This window comes from Pelodiscus sinensis, chromosome 14 (assembly GCF_052426305.1).
Source record: "Pelodiscus sinensis isolate ZL-2025 chromosome 14, ASM5242630v1, whole genome shotgun sequence".
Taxonomy (NCBI): Eukaryota; Metazoa; Chordata; order Testudines; family Trionychidae; genus Pelodiscus; species Pelodiscus sinensis.
The window spans coordinates 8349828-8373251 of NC_143065.1; the positions used below are offsets into that span (position 1 = coordinate 8349828).

Below are 23424 nucleotides of genomic sequence, written 5' to 3' on the forward strand. Positions count from 1 at the left end.
GGATGAAGAGTGGATAGGGACCACACATCTCAAAGTACATTCAGTTACAGTAAGTTACCACCTCCTCCTTCTGTGAGCGACGGTCCCTATGTGTATATCACACCTGGGTGACTCACAACTGCGATTAGCATGGAGATGGGTGCGAGAATACCAATGGAAGTGGGCAGTATGATTTGGCCTTTGGAGATGTCTGCAGGTGCTGCCTGTGCAATGGTGTAGAGCAAGGCAACCCAACATGCAGCCTGTGGGCCGGCCCGTTTGTTTGCGGCCCGCAGTGCAGTTTGGGTTTATGTGGGACTCAATATGCAGCCCATAGGTGAGATCATTTGAACATGGCCTCTATGGGGAACACGCTTCACAACGGCAAGTCAATATAATGGTCTTCTGTTGAGATGCGTTTTGGTAGTTAAGTTCCTGGACTGTCATTGCTCATTAAAAGTGGAAATCGGGTGGAAATTGGGTAAATATTGCATTTTATTAATTGGGTAAATACCGCATGTTGTGTAGTCTTGTCTTAATCTTTGTATTCATGCCATGTCCATCAGTGTGAAAGAAGCTATTGCACATACGTGCATGTATATACAACCACACTTAAGTTGTGGCCCTAGGCATGTGCTGAGAGTATCACTGTGGCCCCCGGAGCTTCCAAAATTGAGTAGCCCTGGTGTAGTGCATCGTGAACTTGTGGAGGGAGCACTAGGTTGATCAACAGCCAATATCATGCCAGGGCATATCCAATAGGAAGGCTTACGTGGCAGCTGGCAGTCACATAGCATGTGCTCTGACTATTATTGCGGGGGATGCTGGGATGGTTGTAGCATTTGCTCATGCCCCTCGATATCTACAAGAAGATGCGCTGGGACAAAAGGGACGTACGCAGGAACGTACGGCTCTGTCAGTGGGGGAAGCATGTGGCTCGAGGCGGAAAATTGGCAGGCAGATGCTCTGATTGAAGTGAAAATCCACCACTGCTTTTGGGAGGAATTTGGAGTGGAGCCACAAGAACAGTTTGTCACTGTGTAAAACTGTTTAAGGGAGGCCCACCATTGTGGCTGCTAGTTCACTGACCAGTCTGGCTGAGGTGAAGGTAACTTTTATTAAATGCCACTTTCACTGAGAGATGGGAGAGCGGCCATGTTGCCAGCAGTTCAAAGGGCTGAGAGAACAAGATCAAGGTCCCACAGAAGTGCAGACTTGCGCGCCCTGGCAGAAAGGTGTTGAGTAAACTCCACAGGGAGCGGACAGTGGTGGGCGCAAAGATCGAGGCACTGCCTATGGGAGGAAGAAAGGTGTGTGTGTTGCCAGGTTCGCCTGCTAACTCTAGGTACTAAGCCCGATACATTGAGGGCAAGGAAGTAATAGGGGACAACTGGAATAGACACTATGTTTAGTAAATGGGGATGGCAGCCAGCCCTGGGGTTAGAGGGTATCCAGGAGCTGATGCTGTGTGTCCTGAATCTGTTGCAGTGGGATACCAGGGCCTGCCACTCTGCTCTGAAGCAAATCTTGGTTCTGGTTGCCCAGTGGAGAGGGCGGGAGGGAAACACGTGCCTCAGCAGACAACAGGGATATAGCAGAACATCAGAATTAGTTCAATTTCTGCCTTGCTCTCAAAGGCCGATGCTGGCAAGTGAATAGGGGATGCTTGACAGGCTGCCTCAGATGGTGCTTGGTGTTTGAGACAAGGATCCCCGTGTGCCCGGGGAAGGCCAGAAAGAAGAGCCGTAGCTGGTGGTCGGCCCCGTGGATAACAATCCAGGTCTCCATTGCCAGACTGAACACTGGCTGTGGGAGGTAGTAAGGCAGTCGGTGCATGTCTGGATTTCATCACGACCTCATGAAGGATGCTGGTTCTGGCTCCAAGAATGCCTCAGACAGTTCTGGAAAAGGGAACCCTGTTGGTACCAGAAGGCTGTGGTTCGGCCACGGGACAGGCTTCTCCCACAGCAGAGGTTAATCCTTCAGAGCAGTAGTTCTCAACCACGGCTCATCTGGAGGAGAACAGAGGCCTTCCAGGGCCTCAATTCATTTAGATATCTGCCCACTTTTCCAGGCAATCGACAGCCGTACAAACTGAAATTTCATGCAAACCAAACGAGAGAGGAAGCGATTTCTCAGTATGCGTGGCTGTGATACTTCTGAGTTTTGCCTGTGATTCCGTAAGCAAGTTTTTTTTTTTTTAAGGGAGGTGAAACCTGGGGGGAACGCAAGACAAATCAGACCCTGAAAGGGGTTCAGCAGTCCGGAAAGGCTGAGAACCACTGCTCCAAAGCAGGGATATTACTAGGGAGGAGACGAACAGCGGGCAGGGTAGGACCAGTCCCTTTGCTGACAAAGCAGGCTCAGAGCATCCCGGGGTCTGTGGAGTGCTCATGGAGCTGCGAAAGGGGCTTGGTGGCGTCTGTGGGCTGGGCCTGGCTGGAGGCTCAAACAGAATGGAAGGAACACGCACTGGTGAAGATTTTGGACTCATGGAACAAGGTGCTATTGATACCACTGGATCACATTTGTGTGCGGCCTTACCCTCCATGTGGAGAAGTCTGGGCTCTTGTCCAGCTACAGCCATGGGCAGCATCTCCTCCAAGCCAACACTATGCTTGGGGGGAGTCCGCGATGGTCATCTGCTCTTCTTCCTGGAAGACTGCTTTTCACTCTCATGCTGGGAATTGTCCTTGGCTTGCAACGCTGACAATTGTGGTGCACGCACAGTGCTCGGAGGGGTGTTCAGCACCTGTGACTGTCACTGACCAAGGGGGTCGGCTGGCTCCAGATCGAAAAGCGCCCTTGGTCTCAGATTCCTCCACCAAGCACTTGAGAAGGTGGAGCTCTTGAGATTCCTGGGTGCAGGGCGGGGAGGACTTGCAGATGGAGCAGCAAATTGTGCCTTGCGAAGGCTGGTGCTGAGAAATTTTACATCCCAGAATTCAGGGCACAGTCCCAGAGAAGCTGGAGGTGGTTGGACTAAAAAAGCAAAACAAACTGCTCTAAATACACTAACTTATTTAACTACACTCAAAAGACTATACACCACCATCTACCACCCTGTACACTAAGCAAAAGGGTGTAGAGCACGAAGGAACGTTCCAGGTCACACCGTGCAGCAGTAGGAAGGTACTAGAGAGGTGTCAACCTCCACTATCCATTATACCCTCAGCTCTGAGCACTAGGAGATGCTCTGCACACGGGCGGGTCAACAGGCCCTGCTAAGCGAGCTAAGCATCCTTCATAGGATGAAATCTGAACGCTCAATTTGCTGGTCAATACTGCCCTGATAAAATACACGTGGCCACTCAGTGTGTGATGTTATAAGATCCCATTGTACGGTGTAAGCACATGTTCCAAACTGAGACTGGCAAACAGGTCTGTCTCAAACAAAGGAACGTATGTTCTGCTTAATATGCATTTGAGCAGTAAACGGAGTCGCCAAACAGGAATGGAAAAAGAGAAGCGCCAAGAAGTGAGATCGTTTCCTGCAGACTCTCTCCCCAGAATCTTCAGGTGAAATGTTTTCCAAGATGGGGGGGGTTTGCACTATAAAAAGGCGGGCGAACCCCCCAAGACCACTTCCATCCATTCCCTGCAGGAGAAGGGACCAAAGAAGCAGTCATTAACTAGAAGTAGGGTCCTTGCCTAAGAAGTGGGGCCAGTCAGACTGTTGTGAGTATGTGGCAAGGAAAAATTTGCTTTGTGTTTAACATAATTCGTTAAGTTAACCATTAGTTGCATTTTCTCTGTTTTTCTTGTAACCATTCTGACTTTTATGCCTCATTACTTGTGTTCACTGAAAATCTCTGTCGTTAATAAACTTGTTTTGCTATTTTAGCTAATCTAGTGCATTTAGCTTAATGAAATCACAGCATTAGCATTCTTGTACTGCACAGAGCATGTATTTCTGTGGGGGGAAGGAAATCTAAGACTGGCATGAACTGGGTCATCCTGTACTATGCCCACAGTTGGTAAGAGCCCAGCTGTGGCTGGCTGCCTACAGTGCATGCACAGACATAGCTGGGTGTGATTTACATGCTAGTGACTCTTCATGAGCCATTCAGACTGGAGGCTGCTGCAGCAACAAAGCAAGCACCCCAGGTAAGACAACAATAGTGGCCCCCCTATTCAATCTAGACTGTACGCTGTGTATCACACCCTCCCCACATATGGCCGCTCTAACTCTCTGTTCACGGTACAGTGTGCAAAACCTTGACTGTCCATCAAACTACTGTCCAGAGGACAAAGTCAGCCCAGGAGATTGTGGGATATTTTTGTAGCCTCACACAGCATGAGTCTAGTAGGGCTACATCTACTCTACAAAGCAACAGGGCTTGAACCCTGCATCCCAGCATGACCCAGGCTCAGACCCTTCACTCACATGGGGTTCTAGGTCTCTTTGTCCAAGGCCTGGATTTGCATAATGTGCATGTAGAGAGAGAAAGGGGCTAAGGCTGGAGTTTGAGCCCTAGACTTACGCTGCAGTATACTGTATACACACCCCTAGATTTACTTTCCACACAAAACCAGAAGAGAATTCTCAAATCTCCTTTGGTTTTTGATTCCTGAGGCAGAAGCAGTTGCTATTCACATACAGTAATTTGTCAATGACTATTACCACTCTTCCTCCCTTGTGTTCCATGATCCATTTTGGCAGATTTTTGAAACAGACTTTTATATCCAGGCAAGGGATGTTATTAGTCAGTCCCTGGTAGTACACGGATTTCCATTGCTTTGCAATATCCTCCCCACCTCCCCACAACATGCACATTTTCAAGCAATTTCTGCTTGTGGGAAGAAGCAAAACTGCCTTAAGGGGGGAAACCCCGAAGAGTCGTCCTTTGATTCAGGGTAGAGTTTTTATTCTCTTCCAACAGTTCATATTTTGCACAATTTCCTAATATTTTTGTAACTTCACACACAATTCTATGGTATATTAAATCAGCATTTTCTGCATTATACCTCTCTCACGACACTATTATTTCTAAATTTGCAATCTGTTCAACTATAAAAAAAAAAGCCTTCACATTAAAGTGATGGCAAGTGGCTTAGAAATTGGCCTACCTTTTACATGTGCACAATAGCCCAAACTAATGACAAAATTAACATGTAGGTTATTTGTCTCTAACCCACACAAGCAAAAGTAATAATGTATTTTAGGGGGAAAGGGCATTTGAAAGGATCTACATAGACTTTTCTAAATCAGACCACAAGCCTTTTCTCTATAAAATTTAGACATAGTTCTTGTACACACATACGGAGGAGCCAGGAGGACTTGAGATGAATGCTCCGAACCATCAAGCATCTCAAAAGATCACATGTGACTAGACTTTCCACTGGATGGAATTTATCGCCACTATTTTCAGCAAGGCTGAGAATCATATTTCCAAAGATAATACGGTGTAATTAAGACAGTTGAACCTCTTTCCCATCGTGCAGTCAGTCAGAATCTTTGCCATTAAACTTAATGGTAGAGAAGAACAGGAGGGCTTCCTCTCGGATGGAAATGGTGCCCTTCAAATGGGTACATTGTGTCATGATCAGAGCATTAGTAGCTTTTTGTTGCCAGCTCTGTAGAGATCTAAAACTCCATATTCCTGGGAACACCTGTTGGGAACACCCACCAATTTAGCCTGTCCAGTTTCCTTTACTGCTAGAGAATTGGTTACCAGAAACACCTTGTTGGTTACTACTCAGTTCCACATTTCCTGGGTTTTCTAACAGAGGAAGCATAATCCTGGTCTTCTCTGCTTGTTTTTGTAAAACATGATCTGTCAATCTGATCAGATGCACCTTCTTGATGCACCCAGTCTCTAAGGGTGCCCCAAGATCAAAATAAGATACACAATTCAAGCTACACAAACTGAGTATCTTATTCCGATCTAATTTCAAAATAAAGTGCTACAAGTCCCTTAATCCTTGTGGAAGAAGAGTTACAGGAATGCCAGAATAGTGCGCTCATTATTTCAAACTCTATTTCGAAATAACGGTCTCGTTTCCAGACGTGGAATAGCTATTTCGGGATATGCCGCTGTCTAGATGTAGCCTAAACGTCCTACTTGAAGATACCGAGTGCTATAAGCAAAAAGCCCCTCTGCGACAGTACCTCATTGCCAGGCAGGTCACATGTGTGCTTGAGGGGAAGGAATTTGGAAATCCAGTTCTAACTGGAGATTGACTTTCATCAGGACCAAACTAAAGAGGCTGAAACTGTTTGTCAGCCAGGTGTAAGGTGAGAGCCTCTTGGTGACTGTCTTGCGCTGCCCTCACGCACACACAAATAAATAAAAATTGCCTGGCTTGCAGTATTGTCTGGAGGCCCCAGGCTGAGACAGGGTGTGAGGTTGGAGACAGACACCACCATCCCTGCTTCACAAGTTCGGAGTTAAGGCACAGAGTCAAGCAAATTGTTCAAGAACCCACTTGCCTGTGGGAAAGCTGTGAACTGAACCCAGATCTCCTGCATCCCTCCCCAGTACGTTAGCCACAGTCCCATCCATCCTCTCACATATGGGTGCCAGGAACAGATCTGCAGCACGTCCCTTGATGAAATCTCTTGGGCCTGGCAATATCTTTCAATGAAATCTGTGAGGTTTTCAGGTGAGTTGCATCTCCCATGGTTCCTACATACTCCCATCAAGACAAGCTGAGAAGATCCATGCGGCAATGGTAGCCCAAGACATTTTCTTCCACACTGCACCCAGCCAGGGTAAGCTCCATGTACACTTTAAAAACTTCCACAGAAGTAGGACTGATACTGAATGAGACCTTAATGAGGAGCCAATATCCACTCAGGGCAACCAGGAAAGGCAAGATGTTCTGTGTTTGGTCAAAAAGGTCACACTGCGAATGCAATTCCAAACTCTCATGGAAATACAAACAGTCTCGGAATTCAAATGTAAAGTTAAGGCCCCAGTAGGTAATTGGGGGCAATTCAGACTTCCGGGACCTAGCTGGACCTGGACCTATGTCTTTCTGAAGCCCGCTGCTCCTGAGATACCGCACTGGTTCCCACTCAGTTCTCTGCACACATAAGTCACCAAGCTATATTTCATGGATGTTTAAATGCTACAGAAAAGGATGTTCCACCAGAAAAGAGATGACATGGCACATTGCTGGGTATTAGTCCAATCCAACCCCCTGCTCTCAGGATTTCACTCCTGTAACACCCACAGAGTATTAAAAACACACACACACACACACACACACACACACACACACACACACACACAGAGAGAGAGAGAGAGAGACGCAAACACAGGCTTTTATAGTCGAAAATTTCAAAATGCACTTACTCTGTTGCATTTACTTGAGGGTTCTGAAGCTCGTCTATAGTGTATTTTGAATGATGTTTTGCAACAGGTGTCTACATAAATCAGCATATTTATTTACAGTCTATGAATTTTTTGTATACGGCAATCGATAATTCACTTTTTGGCTGCCTGAGTGCTTGTCAAGCGCCTGTCACATGGGGGTGACAGCAAACCATCTGCCTTCCTCCCCTCAAGCCACCTCCTCCTCATTGCTACCACCTGTTCTTTTCCAGTCCCCAACTGACACTAATTCTCGGTTTTAACGGCTACAGTGTAAGTGGCTAGATTAGCGGCCCTTGCTGCAGCTCAGTCCTTTCACCAACATTTAATCACTATCAGTAAAAACAAGTTTTGCAGAGTCAAAGATTTGCACACAGCATATGCACAAAACAATACTCAAAATGCTGCGAGGAAAGAGCTTTGTTACAGTGTGGCTCGTGTGCTCCTGATCTCCACACTGCAAAAGCATGAAGCTAAATATCAGTCCTTGCTCAACCACCAGTGTACAATTCGATTCAATTAAAAATGGACATTTAAAAAAAGCTTCTGGGGAGGGATCCAGAGGCTCCTGGGAGCCGTCTCCCTGAGGGTGTCTGCCCCATAAAACCAGAGGTGCTCTCAATTCTCTGCTCCCAGCAGAAGAGCAGCCCATAGAAAGTAACGTTGAAGAGGAGTATTCGCCAGACCCCTGTGGGCTCCCCCGCAGCTCCCCTTTCCAGCTCGCATGGCAGTGACCCTCCTTGTTTCTCTTTAAACTCACCCACGACAGGTATCCCCTGAGTTACAAACCTTCAACTTGCGAACAGCCTCAGGGGAGCAGGCAGGAGGCACAGGTGACCGGGAGCAGTGCAAGCACGGGCCGGTGGGAGGCCACACAACCGACTGGAGAGAAGTGGAGCTTTGAAAGGCAATGGCCACTTCTGTCCAGCCGACAGCTGCTTCCTGCTCCTCCGAGTCCTCTGGCCCGCACCTGCATTGCTTGCTACTGCCTGCTGAGTGGGCACTGGGCGCAGCCCATGGAGGGGCTGGCAGGAGGTTGGGGCTGGAGGCTAGCCCAGCTGGTGCTGACTCCCCAGGAGTTTAGCATGATTGAGGGGACCATGGCACTGTTTGAGGAGCAAGACCCCAAATCTTCAAGATTTGCCTGAGTCTCTAGAGCTGTCAGAAATGCCCTCTCACGTTACAAGGAAACTTACTTTGACAAAAAGAAGGTAATTGCCCAGGCTTCCCTGGAAACCCTTTAAGAAATTGCCCCAAAGGAACCAGTGAAATCAACCTATGACGCCTTTGAAAGTGCCCAGAAGTCCCCTTCAGAATCTCCACCTACCTCCTCATCTTCCTCTAACTAAACCTGCCTTTCTTCAAGCACCAACACTCAAGGTAATCAAACAACTATTAGTCACTGTGGGGGGGGGGCGGCCCCACCCCACACTCAAGCCCAGGGAAACCACCTGGAACGGGGGGGGGGGGGGGGGGGGAAAGGGGGGAGGGGAGAAGAGGGGACGGGGGGGTGGAGAGGGCCCCACCCACACAGCCTTACTGGGCATGCTCCGAGCGGAGCCAAGATATAAAAGGCTGCTGGCCTGCTCAGAAGGGGCAGACCACAGCCCGAGTTGGAGCTAGCACCCAGCTGCCAGAGAGGGAGTCACCAGGACTGCTGAATGCGCTGCTGCCAAGCCCCAGCCAGGCTTGCCCCAGCGACAGAGCCGCCGGCCAACCCCCCGTGACCCAGGCACCAGACCGGACACTGCCGACCCCGACACTGACTGGGGAAGTGTCGCAACAGCCACCCGACCAACGCCAACAGGTGGGACCGCTACGGGCCGGGGGTAGGAAGTGACCCAGGGCAGGGAGCTGGAAAAGCCCGAGGGCTCGGTGCATTGTGGGAAGGACCCCCCCCGCCGAGCCAGTGGTGGGAGACACCCGCCACTCATAAGGCCCTGGGTCGGGGCCCGGTGGAGAGGGAGGGCCCGGGCCCCCCTACCCCTCCTGCCCAGAACCCCGGAGAGTGGGGAGCTCGGCCCGAGGACTAGGCCGCAGAGCCTGCATACTTTGGGACTAGGCCAGTGGGCCGTATTTCCCCTGATACAGGGGCAGCATACTTTGGGACTAGGCCAGTGGGCCGTATTACCCCTAAAAGAGGGGCATTGCACTTTGGGCCTAGGCCCAAGTGAGCCCCGGACGGGGTGATGCCCTGGACGGGGGTGGCAACCCCAAACCAGGGGAGAGCCCCCTGACAGTCACTGGTATTGGTTTTCTGCTTTCCTTCCTGGTATTGCAATAGTTTTTTCTACTATTTTCCTCGCAAATGTACACTATATTCAGCTATGTTATGGGTTTAATAGGCTTTTGTGGGCTAGCCTGGGAACCCCACCACCACGTAGAACACTGTTTCTGTGAGAAAACGTCTTTTGAGTTCCAAACAACCAATTTACAAACAAACTTTTGGAACACAACCCGCTCATAAACTGGGGACTTCCTGTATTTATTTCAAAGTCTCTTCCACATACAGTGTGTCTTGAGACGTGTTTTTCAGATTATCTAATCAATGCAAAGAAAAAAAATCTCAAACACAAAGGGTTATCTTAAAAAAGCGAAACACCTAATATCTATAATTTGAAGTTGTTTTTCTATACAGTTTTCTAGTGTACAATAATTGTTAGTATGCAGTGGACTGCAGCAAATCACTGAATTGTGTCTGTGAAGTGTGAAATTACTGTCCATACACAGAAAATGAAGACTTGTTCCATGGCTGATTATCATATATTATACAGATGTCTACTACATCTACAGCAGAAAACAACAGTACACATTATATTTCAATTTGAAACCATTCCTCAGCTGGGCCAGCCCACTTCAGCAAGGGCAAGACCAAAAATGGAGAATGTAAAGGAAAAGAACAACAAACAAATACCAGGAAAGATTTCCATACAGTTTAGAAAGATTACGACAACTGGGTTCAAAGAGGCAATGGCTAAAAGCTGGCACGACAGACAGTACCGTGACTGGCAAGGAAGCAATCAACTGTACTTCTATTTAATCTCTCTGAATTCCAAGCAAGTCAAATCTTCACCTTCCAGGTTTTGCATAATTCTGTCTTTCCTACTTAGCCAATCTAATCTCTTATGTTGTCCACAGCCCACCTCTTCTTGTCATTAACAACACTACTGATGCCTTGTTCGATTTCGGTTCCTATGACTCATCACAGTAGCATCGGTTAGTCCATTTCTCAAGCACTGGCCTGTAAACATGGAAGGCCCTAGTCACAGCTGTTTCATAACCTCTCTAACTTCTCATTTTGATCATTTTGAAGGAAGGGTTTACAATTATAAGCTTACTGGAAAGAGAAACCTTCTAGAAAAGCCTGCCAAGCTAGCCAGGAACTTTCCAATGTCACTTTTAAAAGACAGAAGAAACAGAGATAGGGAATGGAATTGACTTAGGCGTGCATCTTCCATAGGTAAGAAATCAATGCACAGGTAAGTAAGCAATGTGTTTGATACCTGTATATTTTTATTTGATTTTTCAAGTTTTTACATAACTAATATTTTCTGATCACTGGAAGTCAAGTTGGAAGATCTATAAAACAGCTGTTAGCATGTCAAAAATCCCAAACACCTTTGTTTAAGTGGGAAAAAATACATTTTAATTTTAACACCAAGACAAAGATTATTACCAGGTCACTATCTTCATGTACTTTAAGACACCTATACATTTTCCTTTCTGAAAGTTTATTTCCACCTGGAGTCCTTGGCCTTTTCTGTTTTCTGAGACTGTACACAGCCTTAATAGCTCACTTTGCTATAAACTCTGAGTGTGCAAATATGCGCGGCAGGCAGTACAGCATGCCACTTTTCATAAGTTAGAATTTAATATGCACAGCTCACTCATGACTTTGCTTCACCTCTTGTTAGACCATCATTCACAATGAAGAAAAATGAAATGTACGTTGACTAGCAACCTTGTGACCATGTCACCAAAGAGCAGTATTTACAACAGAGGTGTGCAAAACATGGAGTGCATTGTTCAAAACATTGTAGGCTACCTAACAGTAAAATATGATTTCACAGGTGTACTGTTACACCTGTTATGAGACTCCACCAACACGGCTTCCACAATCCATGGGCAGCATGCAAAAGAAAGGACAGAGTTGTTAGACAAAGTCCTCTCCTGTATCAGGAGAGGTTGCTGAAGCAGGGCAGGAGGTGAGATAGGAGGAGGAGGAGGAGGAAACAAGCAGCGGAAGAGTGAGATCAGGGAACTGAAGTAGAAAGAGAAGGAGGAAAACAAATCTCTGGGGGCTGGATGGACATACAAGTCTCGGCAGGCCATTCTCCAGAACTCAAGATACGTGAATTATTCAACATCTCTATGAGGCTGAAACTACGGTGTTATCCTTCCATTTCCCAGCTTCTGAGAACGCCTCACTCTGATTGGTTTTGTCATCAGATTTCATTTTGTTCCCTTAATACGCAGACCGTAGTAATCCATTGTTGGATCCACATTCCTAACACTGGACATGTGGGGGAAATACCAGAATATCGCACTAAAGCGGGCGGCAGCTTTTGCTCCAAATTGTGTAGCAAATTTTGTAAAATACAGAAATGATTTTAGCTAGCACTGAAACATTCCCACATTACAATTTAGTCTCTTTCCACTGCACACCCAGAATTATGTCCAGCCAGTCCACCAATTGCAATTCTGGATCTCAGGACAGAATAATCAATGTCCCGCCCTATCCCCCTCCCTCAGTCAGAGCCACAGCCTCCACCCTCCCGCCAGCCCATCCTCACCCTCATCCTCATCCCCGACATGCATGGAGGAGCCCTAGGGCAGCAGCACCTTGCCTTCCTGCCTTTCCCCAAACCCAACTTGCCTCCCGGGGAGAAAGCCGCAGCAGCGTCTCGATTCAGATGCTTGTGATAGGCCCTATGCAGGTTCCAGGGCCCAGTAATCCTCCCCAGAACCTGCATGAGGCATATCGGAAGTGTCTGAATCAAGAGACGCTTTCCTCAGAGCAGGCAGAGCTACCATGGCAGCAACTGGGACCCAGTTAAATAGCCTGGGCCCTGGGCAATTGCCTTCTTTGCTCCATCAGCAGGCCTGAGTCTAGCTGTTTTATTTCTGTGAGTATTGCAAGCGCAAAGCCCTGCTGTGTCTCCTCATTTTTCTGAACCCAAAGGATCTTTTTCTGTGGACAACAGAAAGCAGAGCAGGTATCATCCTTGTCATAACCAAGAAATCTTCATTCTAAAACAAGCCCAGGAATGGACAGGCAATACAAAGGTCAGAGAATGGTGTGAAATGAATGATTGCTGGTCTCATGTCTTCCTCCTCCTTCATATCAATTTCCCCTCATCCTCCGAAAACTGACTGCCAAGAGTTCTGAGAACTGAGACTTGAAAAGTGATGTCCTTGGATGTCACGTGTACTATTCTGTGCTCCTCTCAGCAAGTGTTTCTATTATCAGACAGCTCCCCTACTAGGTAAAATATGTAATATGGGACATCGTATGTTTAAATGGCAAGGAAGTGAATATTATTCATGATTTCTCTGCCTACGGAACCAACAAGCATTTATCTTATTCCAGAATGTTCTTTTAAAGACTTTTTTTATCCGTTTACAGATGTGATGGTGATAACTGTAAACCAGTGGTCACCAACCAGTACTTCAGGATCTACTGATTGATCCTGGAACCTTTGACAGGGGATCCTGACAGGTTTGGCCAGGAGGCTGTCAAGTGCCGGCACTTCAACTGCCCCTCCCAGCACTGCCGTGCTGCTCCTGCCCTCTGCCAGGGAGGTGCCCCCCTCACCCTGGGAGCCTCCTGCTTGCTGTGCAGGACATGGGAAAAAGAGAAGGGGGGGGTGCTGATATCAGGCTGCCCCCCTTCCAGCCTGTACCCCATCTCCACAGAGCAGAGGGGGGCAGGGATGGAAAGTTTGCTGGCTGCTTTTGGGAGTGATATAGGGCCAGGGTAGGGATGAGCCTGCCGTAGCCACCTGCACCATCACCCAGAAGCCACCTGTGGTAAGCGGTGCCCAGTTGTAGCCTGCATTCCAAATCCTGGCCCCAGTCCTGAACCCCTCCCACACACAAAGCCCTGCCCCCAGCTTGATAAAAGTGAGTGAGGACACAGGAGGGAGAATGGAGTGAGCAGGGGTGGGGCCTCGGAAAAAGGGCAGGAAGGAGGTGGGGCAAGAGTGTTTGGATTTGAAGTAGATCCTAGATTGCACTTAAATTCAAAAAGTGATCTCACGCTTAAAAAGGTTGGGGACCAAACAAATAAATTCTGATAGAGGAGAATAGCCTCTGAAATTGAAATGAATTTTATCTGAATTAATCCAGCTATGCCCACTCTGTTTTTTTGTAGCTGTGCCACTGTGTTCTCTTAGTCTGGCTTTGTTGCAGTTCTTTTTTATTATTAAACATTCCAGGATAACACAGTATATTTTCCATATAAAGGGAGACTATACTGGCATTTGGGGTTCACTCTTTAAAAAACCCTATTGATGTACAGTAAAAACACTTCACTCAAACAACAAGGGCTTGAAAAAGGCTTTATGGCTTTGCCAAGTTTTGGACATATTGCCTCATGCAGAAAAGCCCCTTGAGTCTGCTCTTCTCCACCTTCTGGTATCACGGTTCCCCAGTTTTTCTTACCATGTTCAAGTATTATCAGCTGGGCTCCAGCCTGCGCATTTCCAATGTCATTTTCTGCAATGCACTGATAGAATCCTTCATCTGATTTCACAAGGCCCAAAACCTGCAGATTATGTTCTTTCTGAAAGGAAAAGAGGCAACATTTCATGATGTATTCATTAAAAATGAACTCTAAATGCAAGCCCGGGAGCTTTTCAATGGTGTTCTATGACTTTTGGATAAAACTCCCAAATATTATAACAGGGTACAAAAAAGGCTTTGGCGTTCTCTTCTGCCCTCATGACTGTTATACCTGTTCCAAGTAAAATATTGGTTACTTTGAATCTTCCAATGGCTGCACCCCGAATCAGCACTAAGCTATTGCTAATAGGCTATGGAAATGATAGCCAGGCCCCAACATTCTGAAGTTAAGAACTGGCCCATATATTATCCTGTATCAATTATTTAAGTATCAGAGGAGTAGCCGTGTTAGGACTCCTTGCCGCTTTTGCAGATTCAGACTGTGGCACCTTATAAACTAACTGCAGTGTAGGAAGCTTTCGTGGGCAAAGACCCACTTCATCAGATGCATGCATCTGATGAAGTGGGTCTTTGCCCACGAAAGCTTTCTACACTGCAGTTAGTCTATAAGGTGCCACAGGACTCCTTGCCGCTTTTATCAATTATTTAAGTACAACAAAAAATAGTTCTGAAAGACAGCTCCATGCGGGGAACTCAAGTCTCATCTGCACAATCTTGTAGCCTCAGATTAAGTCTTCAAAATCTCTCTCTCGATAATGAATTTCATTAAAACTTAAGGTTTCATCAGCCAAAACTCAGGATTATATTACAAGCAAATGTCCGTGGTAGATCTTTGAGATTTTAATTCTTGTGCTGCCACAGTGACTACATAAAACTCAGGCAATCCATGTCCAAATAGACCTCATGGTTTGCCAGTTTTACATAGTACGACAAGGACCACGGTTGGTCAAATTCAAACTCATAGACTGTCTTTCACCAACTAATTCATTACTGTGCATTTCTCACATAAAAGATGCATGCTATGAAGAAACAGGCTATCTTATGGTATAAGGAACACAGAACCCATGCTCGTCAATGCTTCACACTGGTTTACACAGCAATAAAGAATTCAAGAAACAATTTAATGCTTCTGGACCTTAACTATACTCCTATAAAAACAGGCAACTGACCCCGTAAAAGAACATGGCTTCTATGCACCTATGCAGGAGGATTAAGGTATACATCAGCAGGTTGAAACGACTGAAAACGAAAATGTACTTACTACAATTTTGAAGTAGTCACTAGGGATCACCATGTCTCCATTCTTGACCCATTTCACTGTTGGAGTTGGCTTCCCAGTCACTTCACACTCAAAGACAATATCCATAGATTCACGAGCATAAATATTAGCAGGCTTCTTCAGAAATTCAGGTGGTGCTTTAAATATAAGGGTAGGAGACAAGTTAATGCTTATCTAGACTTTGGAATATCAACTCAATATACAACTCAATATACAATGAAACCACATGGATTTCAAGAAGGCAGATCCACGTTCAAATCCTTTTAACTACATCTCAGAGGACTGGACCTAGGTCTCCCCTATAACAGGTCAGTGTCCTAAGCATTGGGCTAAACCTTACAATGGAGGAATTTTTTTTGGAATGGCCAATTATAAACCCATTATTCACCCACCTCTATAAGCACACCAAGCACTGTAAAAACAAAATAGCAATGTAGCCTGGGATTTTCAAAGGAGACTAAAGGAGTAAGGCACCCAACTTCCATTACAATTCAATGGGAATTGGGCACCTAGCTGCCTTAGGTTCCTTTGAAAATTATAGCTATCATTGCCAGGGATGAAGAACAATTAAAACAAGCAGAAAACAATTCTTTACACTAGTTTTAAATTCTAACAGAATGAGAATTATGAATAGCAGCAATAGCTGCATTCCCTCGCCAAAGGACATAGACACACACACCATCTTCTAGCTGTGGCTGTTTCAAGACTATATTCAGGGCCAATTAAACAGTCAACTATTTTGAACTGAAGTGATCTGCTGGGAATATATGGGAAAAGAAGATGAGTCATATGATGGAACGATTCATTAAGAGTCTAAAAATCAATGCAGAATTTAATAGGAGCCCCACCATAAGACTTCAGCAGTCGAGTAATATGTTGCACCCTCTTGTGTCCCTGCCAGAGAGTATGGTGTTACACTGGAGACAGTGTGCTGTGGCACATGGCATTAGGCCTGATCCACACTTAAGCCTCAGATCAACAGAACCAAGACTGAGAAAAATCCACCCCCTGGGTACCACTGCTATGTTGGTCTAACTCCTGATGCAGAAGCAGTGAAGTCGATGGAAGAATGCTTCAGTGTTTGTTCTGTAATGGAGACAGTTACTGGGGCTCAAGCAATTCTTTTTTACTTTCATAAGTAACACAGCAAGTCCAGAGGTCCCAGGGCTCAGCCTGGCAAGCTCTGGCATAAGTGAAGCACTGCTATCATTGCTTGGGGAGACAGTGTTCCTACAGCAATGGAAAAACCCCTTTCATCACTGACGTCCACATCTGCTCCATGAGGTTCCAGGATCATTATCATGGCAGTGCAGCTATGCTCCTACGACTAGGAGATCTTTCACAGTTCTGACCTTGGGCAAACCACTTAGAGCACCGTTGTACATATACTTTACAACACTTCTAATGGAACTCATCCTACAGGGCAAGTCCTCAGCAACACAAGTACGTGCAACAGAGCTTTAAGATGGCTATGCCAAAGGGCTTCCATCAGTAAAATGGGAATAACACCTATTTATTTTTGTAAAGTGCTTCAAGATCTGTGGAAAGTCTTTCAGAAATATTTAATATGTTGCATTTCAGAACTATTGTAAGTCACGCTGGGGCTGCAGAAAACAAAGAACTGTAACTAGCCTTTATTAAACAAGTGAATGTGTCAGCAGCAGAAATTTGTTCGTATTGAGAAGACAAAGAAGATCCCACAACTAGCACAAAACAGATTTCCTGTAAACATGAAGTGTAGGTTTGCCCAGAATCCTAATGCTCGGAACTCAAGCCAGAACATCACCGCACCATCAAGAGAATGAAAAATTAAATTAAATGTACATATCCTACAGAAAATGACTGATATGCTGATAAAACAAAAAAGGAAAACATACCGAGGACTGAAATTTTGTCTGTCTCTTTTACATTCTGAAAGTAGAAATGACCTTGATGTCTTTATGAATAACACCACAATTCAATTTACACATTTTTGTGCCACATCTAATTTTTTTCTACTTTTTTCATCTGTAGGCTCTCACTTCAATTGTAAGGCAAGAAATGCATCTTATGTTCCTGTTCAGTACCATGTGCCTCTAAGGCTTTTGGGGGGAAGGGTAGGTCAGTGGTTTGAGCATTGGCCTGCTAAACCCAGGATTATGAGTTCAATCCTTGAGGGGGCCATTTAGGGATCCAGGGCAAATCTGTCAGGGATGGTACTTGGTCCTGCTATGGGGGCAGGGGGCTGGACTCAATGTCCCTTCCAGCTCTATGAGACAAGTTTTTTTTTAATATATGGAGATATACCTAGCTCAACCACCTCCCAAATCAAAGCCAGACCAGTAAACACATTGTATAACGCTGATCTCACTTGTGCCATATCAACAATGTTAAAGATAGAAATCCTGTAAACATGTTTGTTTGAAGGTAAAACAAAACACAATGCATCATTCACATAGAACCAAGGGAGATAAAGTGAAATTCTTTGTGCGGACCTGTTAGTACAACTATCATCCCAATATGGATTCCAGAATCACATGTGTTAATGGCCACTGTCTACTTCGAAAGAATGTAAACCCTAGGTGCCTGCACAGAGATACAGGCAATTTTGCGGACATATGATGGCAGCCAGAAAAGGTAGGTAGAGTTAGGGCCATTACAGGTCTAGATAAGGGTGTGTACGTCTTACTGCAGTAAACCCTTGGAACAGCTAAGCTTAACAAGAGAACATAGATATGTTTTAAAGTCTCAGATGGGTAGCCGTGTTAGTCTACATAAAGCCAATTTTCCCTGTCTTTAACATCCTCATTTTCACATTAAAAGCTACAAACAGGACACATCCAGCCCACTTACTCAGCCTTATTAACACAGATCCTACAATTGACAGGTGCTTCTTTTGTTGTTATACATATCTTGATTTCTGTTATTTCCACTTGCATTCATCTGATGTAGCGGGTTTTACCCACAAAAGCTCATGATTTTGTATTTTTTGGTTAGTTTCAAAGGTGCCACAGGACTATTCATTTTTATAGATTTGATTTGTTTTGTTATTTAGGTTAACTAGGGGAGAAAGTTATTTAAGACTACTTTCAATATGTGGTGTATATGCACACTTTTACAATAGAGCTAGGGTTTCCAGATGGTTTCTGAAAAAATACACACACACAAAGTCCCCGAGAGCGATTAAGAAAAAAAAATCAGCATGGCCCCTTTAAAAAACGTGTGGTAAGGCTTTTTGGCCCTAACAGGCTGCTGGCAGCCACCTGACATCTTGCCTCCCTGCACGGGCTGGAGAGCGTCCCTGCAGAACCCAGTAAGCACTAGGGTTTCCAGGCTGCCTCCTGGACAGGAAAAAAAAATCAGAACGTGCCAAACATTTTAGATGTCCGGTATTTTTTTTTTTTTTTTACTGGACAGGAGGCAAAAATACTGGACACTTGGCAACCCTAAGCAGAGTAGGAAATCTACCTTATCACATATACCAACGGTGGATTAAAACATTCAAATGTAGATGCTTGAAATTCATAGAACAATTTCAAAAACTGGGCATATTGTGGACTTTCAAGTAATAAAAGTCACAGATTTTATTCGTAAGAAACACAACTCTGTTGTGGAACAGAGCACCTATGGCCCAGGTCAGCTGACTAGGGTTCAGGCTGCAGAGCTGTTCGATTCTAGCATAGATGTTTGGGATCAGCCTGGAGTCTGGGCTGAAGCCTCACGAGGGGGGATGATCCCAGAGCACAGGCTACGACCTGAGTCCCACTATCTGCTCAACAATTTTAAAGCCCCACTGCCCAAGCCCCAGGAGCCAGAATCAGCTAAGCCAGGCCAGCTGGGAGTATTCGCCGTGTTGACGTACCTTTAGGGAATGTCGACGTGACCTTTTGGAGTGTCTCCCCCAGCTCGGGTTGACAAAATTAGGATGGAGGGGCTCATGCTAATACTGTAAAACCAGCTGACTAGCCAGTGATTTGAAGTTACAGCTCAGTCTCCTGAGCCCACCCTTCTCCAGAAGCTTCAAAGCACAAGCTACAACTTCAAAGCACTGTCTCTACAGCTAGTTTTAGAGCATTCATATGAGCCTCACCCACCAGGCTGAGCCTGTTAACCCAGCCAGGGAAGCTAATTTCAAAATGCTGCCTGTACAATTCTAGCTTGGTGGCAGAACGAAGAACTGCGTGCAGCAAAACTACGAACATCATCTGTTCTGAAGAGTGTTCACATTTGTTTTCGGTATCCTTGTAGGCAAAGGAACAATTTGCTTATTTATTTGGCAGCCTTGATTTCCAGGGAAAGTCAAAAGCAGCACTTTTTTCTTAATAAAGTCAGTATGTAAGGAAGAGCAACAGAGTTCAGGCAAACATCTCACATACTTAGCTAGTCAATGGCATTTATTTCCTGCTAAAGAAAAGTGAAAGAATGCTAGAATGTTCCATTTCTTCCTAAGAACACAGCTCAATTTTTCTTCAAGGCTTTCTGTATGTGAAGGATTTTTTTTAATATTTACCTGGAGTTAAGCAGCTCTCCAAACACTAACGGTAGCTCCAGCTTACAAATGAAGAAACTTAACAAGGACATAAAAATATGGAAATGCTTGCTCTAAAGTAACCAGTTTAAGCACTTCTCGCCCACGTCCACTAACCATTTTATTACAAGGTCTCCTCTATGGCCTGCGTTTTCATAAAAACAACCATAAAAATGGAGGAAATTTTCTCCTTGGACAGACACACACTACTTTTAAAGAACATCAATAATTCAATAAATGCTAAAGATAAGCTTTTCTGTGTAAAGCTAATTTCATGCACGTTCATTATAGTGCAGCCCTGAATTCTACCATCATATACTATTTTACAACAGGACTGCTGACTCATTTGATACATTCCCTGTCCCACCTGGCCATTATGTGAAGTAGGGATCTTGCATTAAGAAAATAGTATCCAATCCTGAAAACAGAGACAGTATTGCACACTCACCCAAGGTTGGGAGGACAACTGTAGCTTAATTTCCTGATTTCACATAGATGTTTCTCTGACTCCTTTGTGGCCTTCGTCAGGGCCTTTCCCGCTTTGGCAGGCCACTCCCAGGCTGGAATCTCAACCCTACCCTCTCCCTGAGCATTGCTCTCTCCTAGCAGCTCTAATTCTTGAGCATCCCCTGACTGCTCTTCATAGGGCAATCCCCAGATGTCTCCCAAGTCTGGCTCATTCTGTCATCAGGACTGGCTAGACCCTGGCCTTCCAGGGCAAGCCACCCTGCTGGAAACACCACATAACCCTTACATTTACATGTAAATGTCTGCCAAGATTCTAATACGCTGCTCACTCTTGGACTTCCTATAATATGCAAACCTTCTAGGTTAGCTCCAAAATTCCAGTAGTGACCATGAGGCCTAAATCTCAGTGGCACTTTTCCCCATCTGTGTGATTCCAGTTAACAGACATGTAAATTTGGACATCTTGCTATTTAGGCAACTGGTGGCTGGAAATACCATTGAAGCCGCATATGGCTACTGTCCTCTATTCCCCAGAAGCAAGTTACAGAGGTGCCAGTACCGCGTGATAGCAGAATATTACCACAGAGTTTTGGGGAACTAGAAGTGTCTGTCTGTCCGGATGAAATAGGCAGGAAATGTGTCAAAGTTACAAAGGCAGGAAAGAGAGCAAAAGAAAGGCTTGGGAATAAGGATAACAGTCAAAAGATGTGTATACGGCTGGAGGGATGGAAAAACTGAACGGCTGTCCTAATATTTTCAAGACAGAAAACATGTGGAACAGACAGAACTGGGACTGTTCTTCCAATTCTACCTACAAGACAGAACACGACCGCTAGAGTCTGAAATGGTAATGCCTAATTCCATCAAATGGCCCCCTCTAGGAGCAGTGTGGTCCCTTAAGCCAGGGCCATACACACAAGTAGGGAGAAACAGACCACCACAACACTGGCTGTCAAACCACGTATGCTGTTACCTAGTCACATGTAATCTTTGAGAGACTAGACCTGGAATGTTTGCCCCTCTCAAATAAGGAGCTGCTTTTCCTGGCTATGGGGCAAAAACCGAGCTTTTTGCAAATGCTTAATATGGAAAATGTTCATTTCATTCTCTGTTATTTTTTTGTTAATGAATTAAAAATAATGCCTTTAAAATGTGTTTTTATAGTTTAACTACTTCATTGTTTAGCATTCACACCGATTAAACACAACATAAGTGCAGATGTTTGTGGCAGAGAAGTTAAATTGATAACCAGAGAGCAAATGAGCCAATTACCATATAAAATAAGATTTGTAATGGAAGATTATGTGTTTCGTTACCAAATAGACAATTAAACTTCAAAGCAGCCTTGGCAGCTCAGCTTTCCCTCCCTATCCCTTCTAATGTCATTAACACGCAATGAACAATTTTCATTGCTAATTGCTTATGCAGAATTTCACATGCAGAATGTTCTACTTGCAACCTCCCTATTCCACAAGCTCCATTTAATTCCTTCCCTACTTCTGAGCTATTTTAAACTTTGTAAGGTTTAAACACCGATGCCAAGCAATCTCCAATGGAAGCCAGTGTTTAGCAACAGTGCAACCGCAGCACTTCCTTGTTGTCTGCCTGTGCTATGCTCCATGCAATTGTGTGCGTGACTTGCCGGTAGGGTGCTTGCAGAATCCGTGGCTTCAGTTAGAATGTCAAAGATTAGGAACTGAGGTCCGTGTGTAATTACAAGGAGGGGAATAAAGAAGAGTTGCTGTTTATTGCAAAATTCCCATGATAGTGGTTTCTCTAAGTGCCTTTTCAGAGCTTTGCAGCTCCTTTGCCTATGTGTGGAGCAGAAAGATGGAACAACCTCAACAGGCAGCAGTTTGACCATGTCTGCTGTCAAGTTAGCCACTCGCACTGCCTCCAGTGAGCGAGGGATCCAATTATACCCAGTCCCTCTCCAAAATCCCCAGAAAAGCTTTCCTTTCATTGTCCTACCAAATCACACTCTTTCCCCAACAACAACAAACACAAGATTTGTTTTTCAAATCTCATTTCCAATTTGCAGCTCAGGCTGGGAGAGAAGAATTAACATAGTACTTTAAACATCTAAGCACCATTTGACATAACAGCTAATCAAAAGTTGTGTTTCTCAATTGTGAGCAGAGTTTTCCATATATGAATCAAATTAGTGGCATCTATAATATGAGTGAGGTAGAGGCTGAGGGTACATGGAAAATGTTTTAGGCCTTATTCACAGCTCAGTTTAAAAGTGTACGTCTGAAAATGTGAGGCTTCACTAAACTACTTCCACAAAGGGCAACCACCTGAAAGACGTGAGCACAAACGTACACAGCAAAGCGGCCTGGTCAGCCTCGTCCCATTCAGGCAATCAGCAGATCTTCCCAATTTGACACACATCATAGATCACTTACAAGCGTATCAGATCTACTTAAGATGAGATAGGACAGAGCTTCCAAGCAGTGCTGTTACTATAGAAAATACAGTATTGTACCAGGGTAGGTAGGAGAAGGGTTGCCCCAAACAGCAGCTGTTCCCGGGCTCTATCCCCATCCAAGACACTGCATGCATGGGGGGGTATCACATGGAGGATCCTCCAGGGAGCCCCTCCCCTCTCACTGGGGTCATGCTCCCCAGCAGTTTCAGCAAGTGGAGACCCCTCCCACAAGGGCTGCAGTGATTGGACAGTGCCATGGGCCAATCATCACTCTCTTATGAGCATGTGGCCTGCAAAGCAATCCTGGGGCTGGATGGAGCACCCTGTGGTCAGGTCGGCTCCCTAGGATCCCAGGGAGGCAATTGCCCCCCTTCCCGCCAACCTACACAGCAGCCCTGGCTCTAGACTCCAGGACGAGCACCAACTGGAACTATGGAAAGGGTGGGAGAGGCCGGGCTCCCTGCCTTGCCTTGTGTCCAGAGATGAAAGCAAAGCTGGGGCTTCGTCCTTAATTTGGCAATAGGTAACAGAAGCGCTTCGGCCTGCTGACCTTGCAATCGCCCACATGACCGAAAGGCCATGATCCTTCTGACTCAATACTTCAGTAGCCTCCTCTGAAAGAGGCAATGCCAGACCTTTTGAGGCTGAGCATGTTGACTCCATACTACACTGGGTCACCTCAATGTTACACTCAAGCCCTCATAAGCCATCACCATCCCACAGCCTGACTCCCCTGGCATTGTTCTACCATTTCAAT

At 45.5% G+C, this 23424-nt stretch overlaps 1 protein-coding gene across 6 annotated transcripts in view; it reads right to left on the reverse strand.

The window, feature by feature from the left end:
- Positions 1-23424, reverse strand: part of NEO1 (neogenin 1) — a 304535-nt gene that overhangs the window by 94275 nt on the left and 186836 nt on the right. For all 6 annotated transcript variants that reach the window (XM_075897565.2, XM_075897563.2, XM_075897560.2 and 3 more), the window contains exons 6-7: positions 15244-15398; positions 13962-14082 (exon numbers count right to left, since the gene is read on the reverse strand). In XM_075897565.2, coding sequence (XP_075753680.1) covers positions 13962-14082; positions 15244-15398 — 276 coding nt within the window. The remainder of the gene's footprint in view (positions 1-13961; positions 14083-15243; positions 15399-23424) is intronic.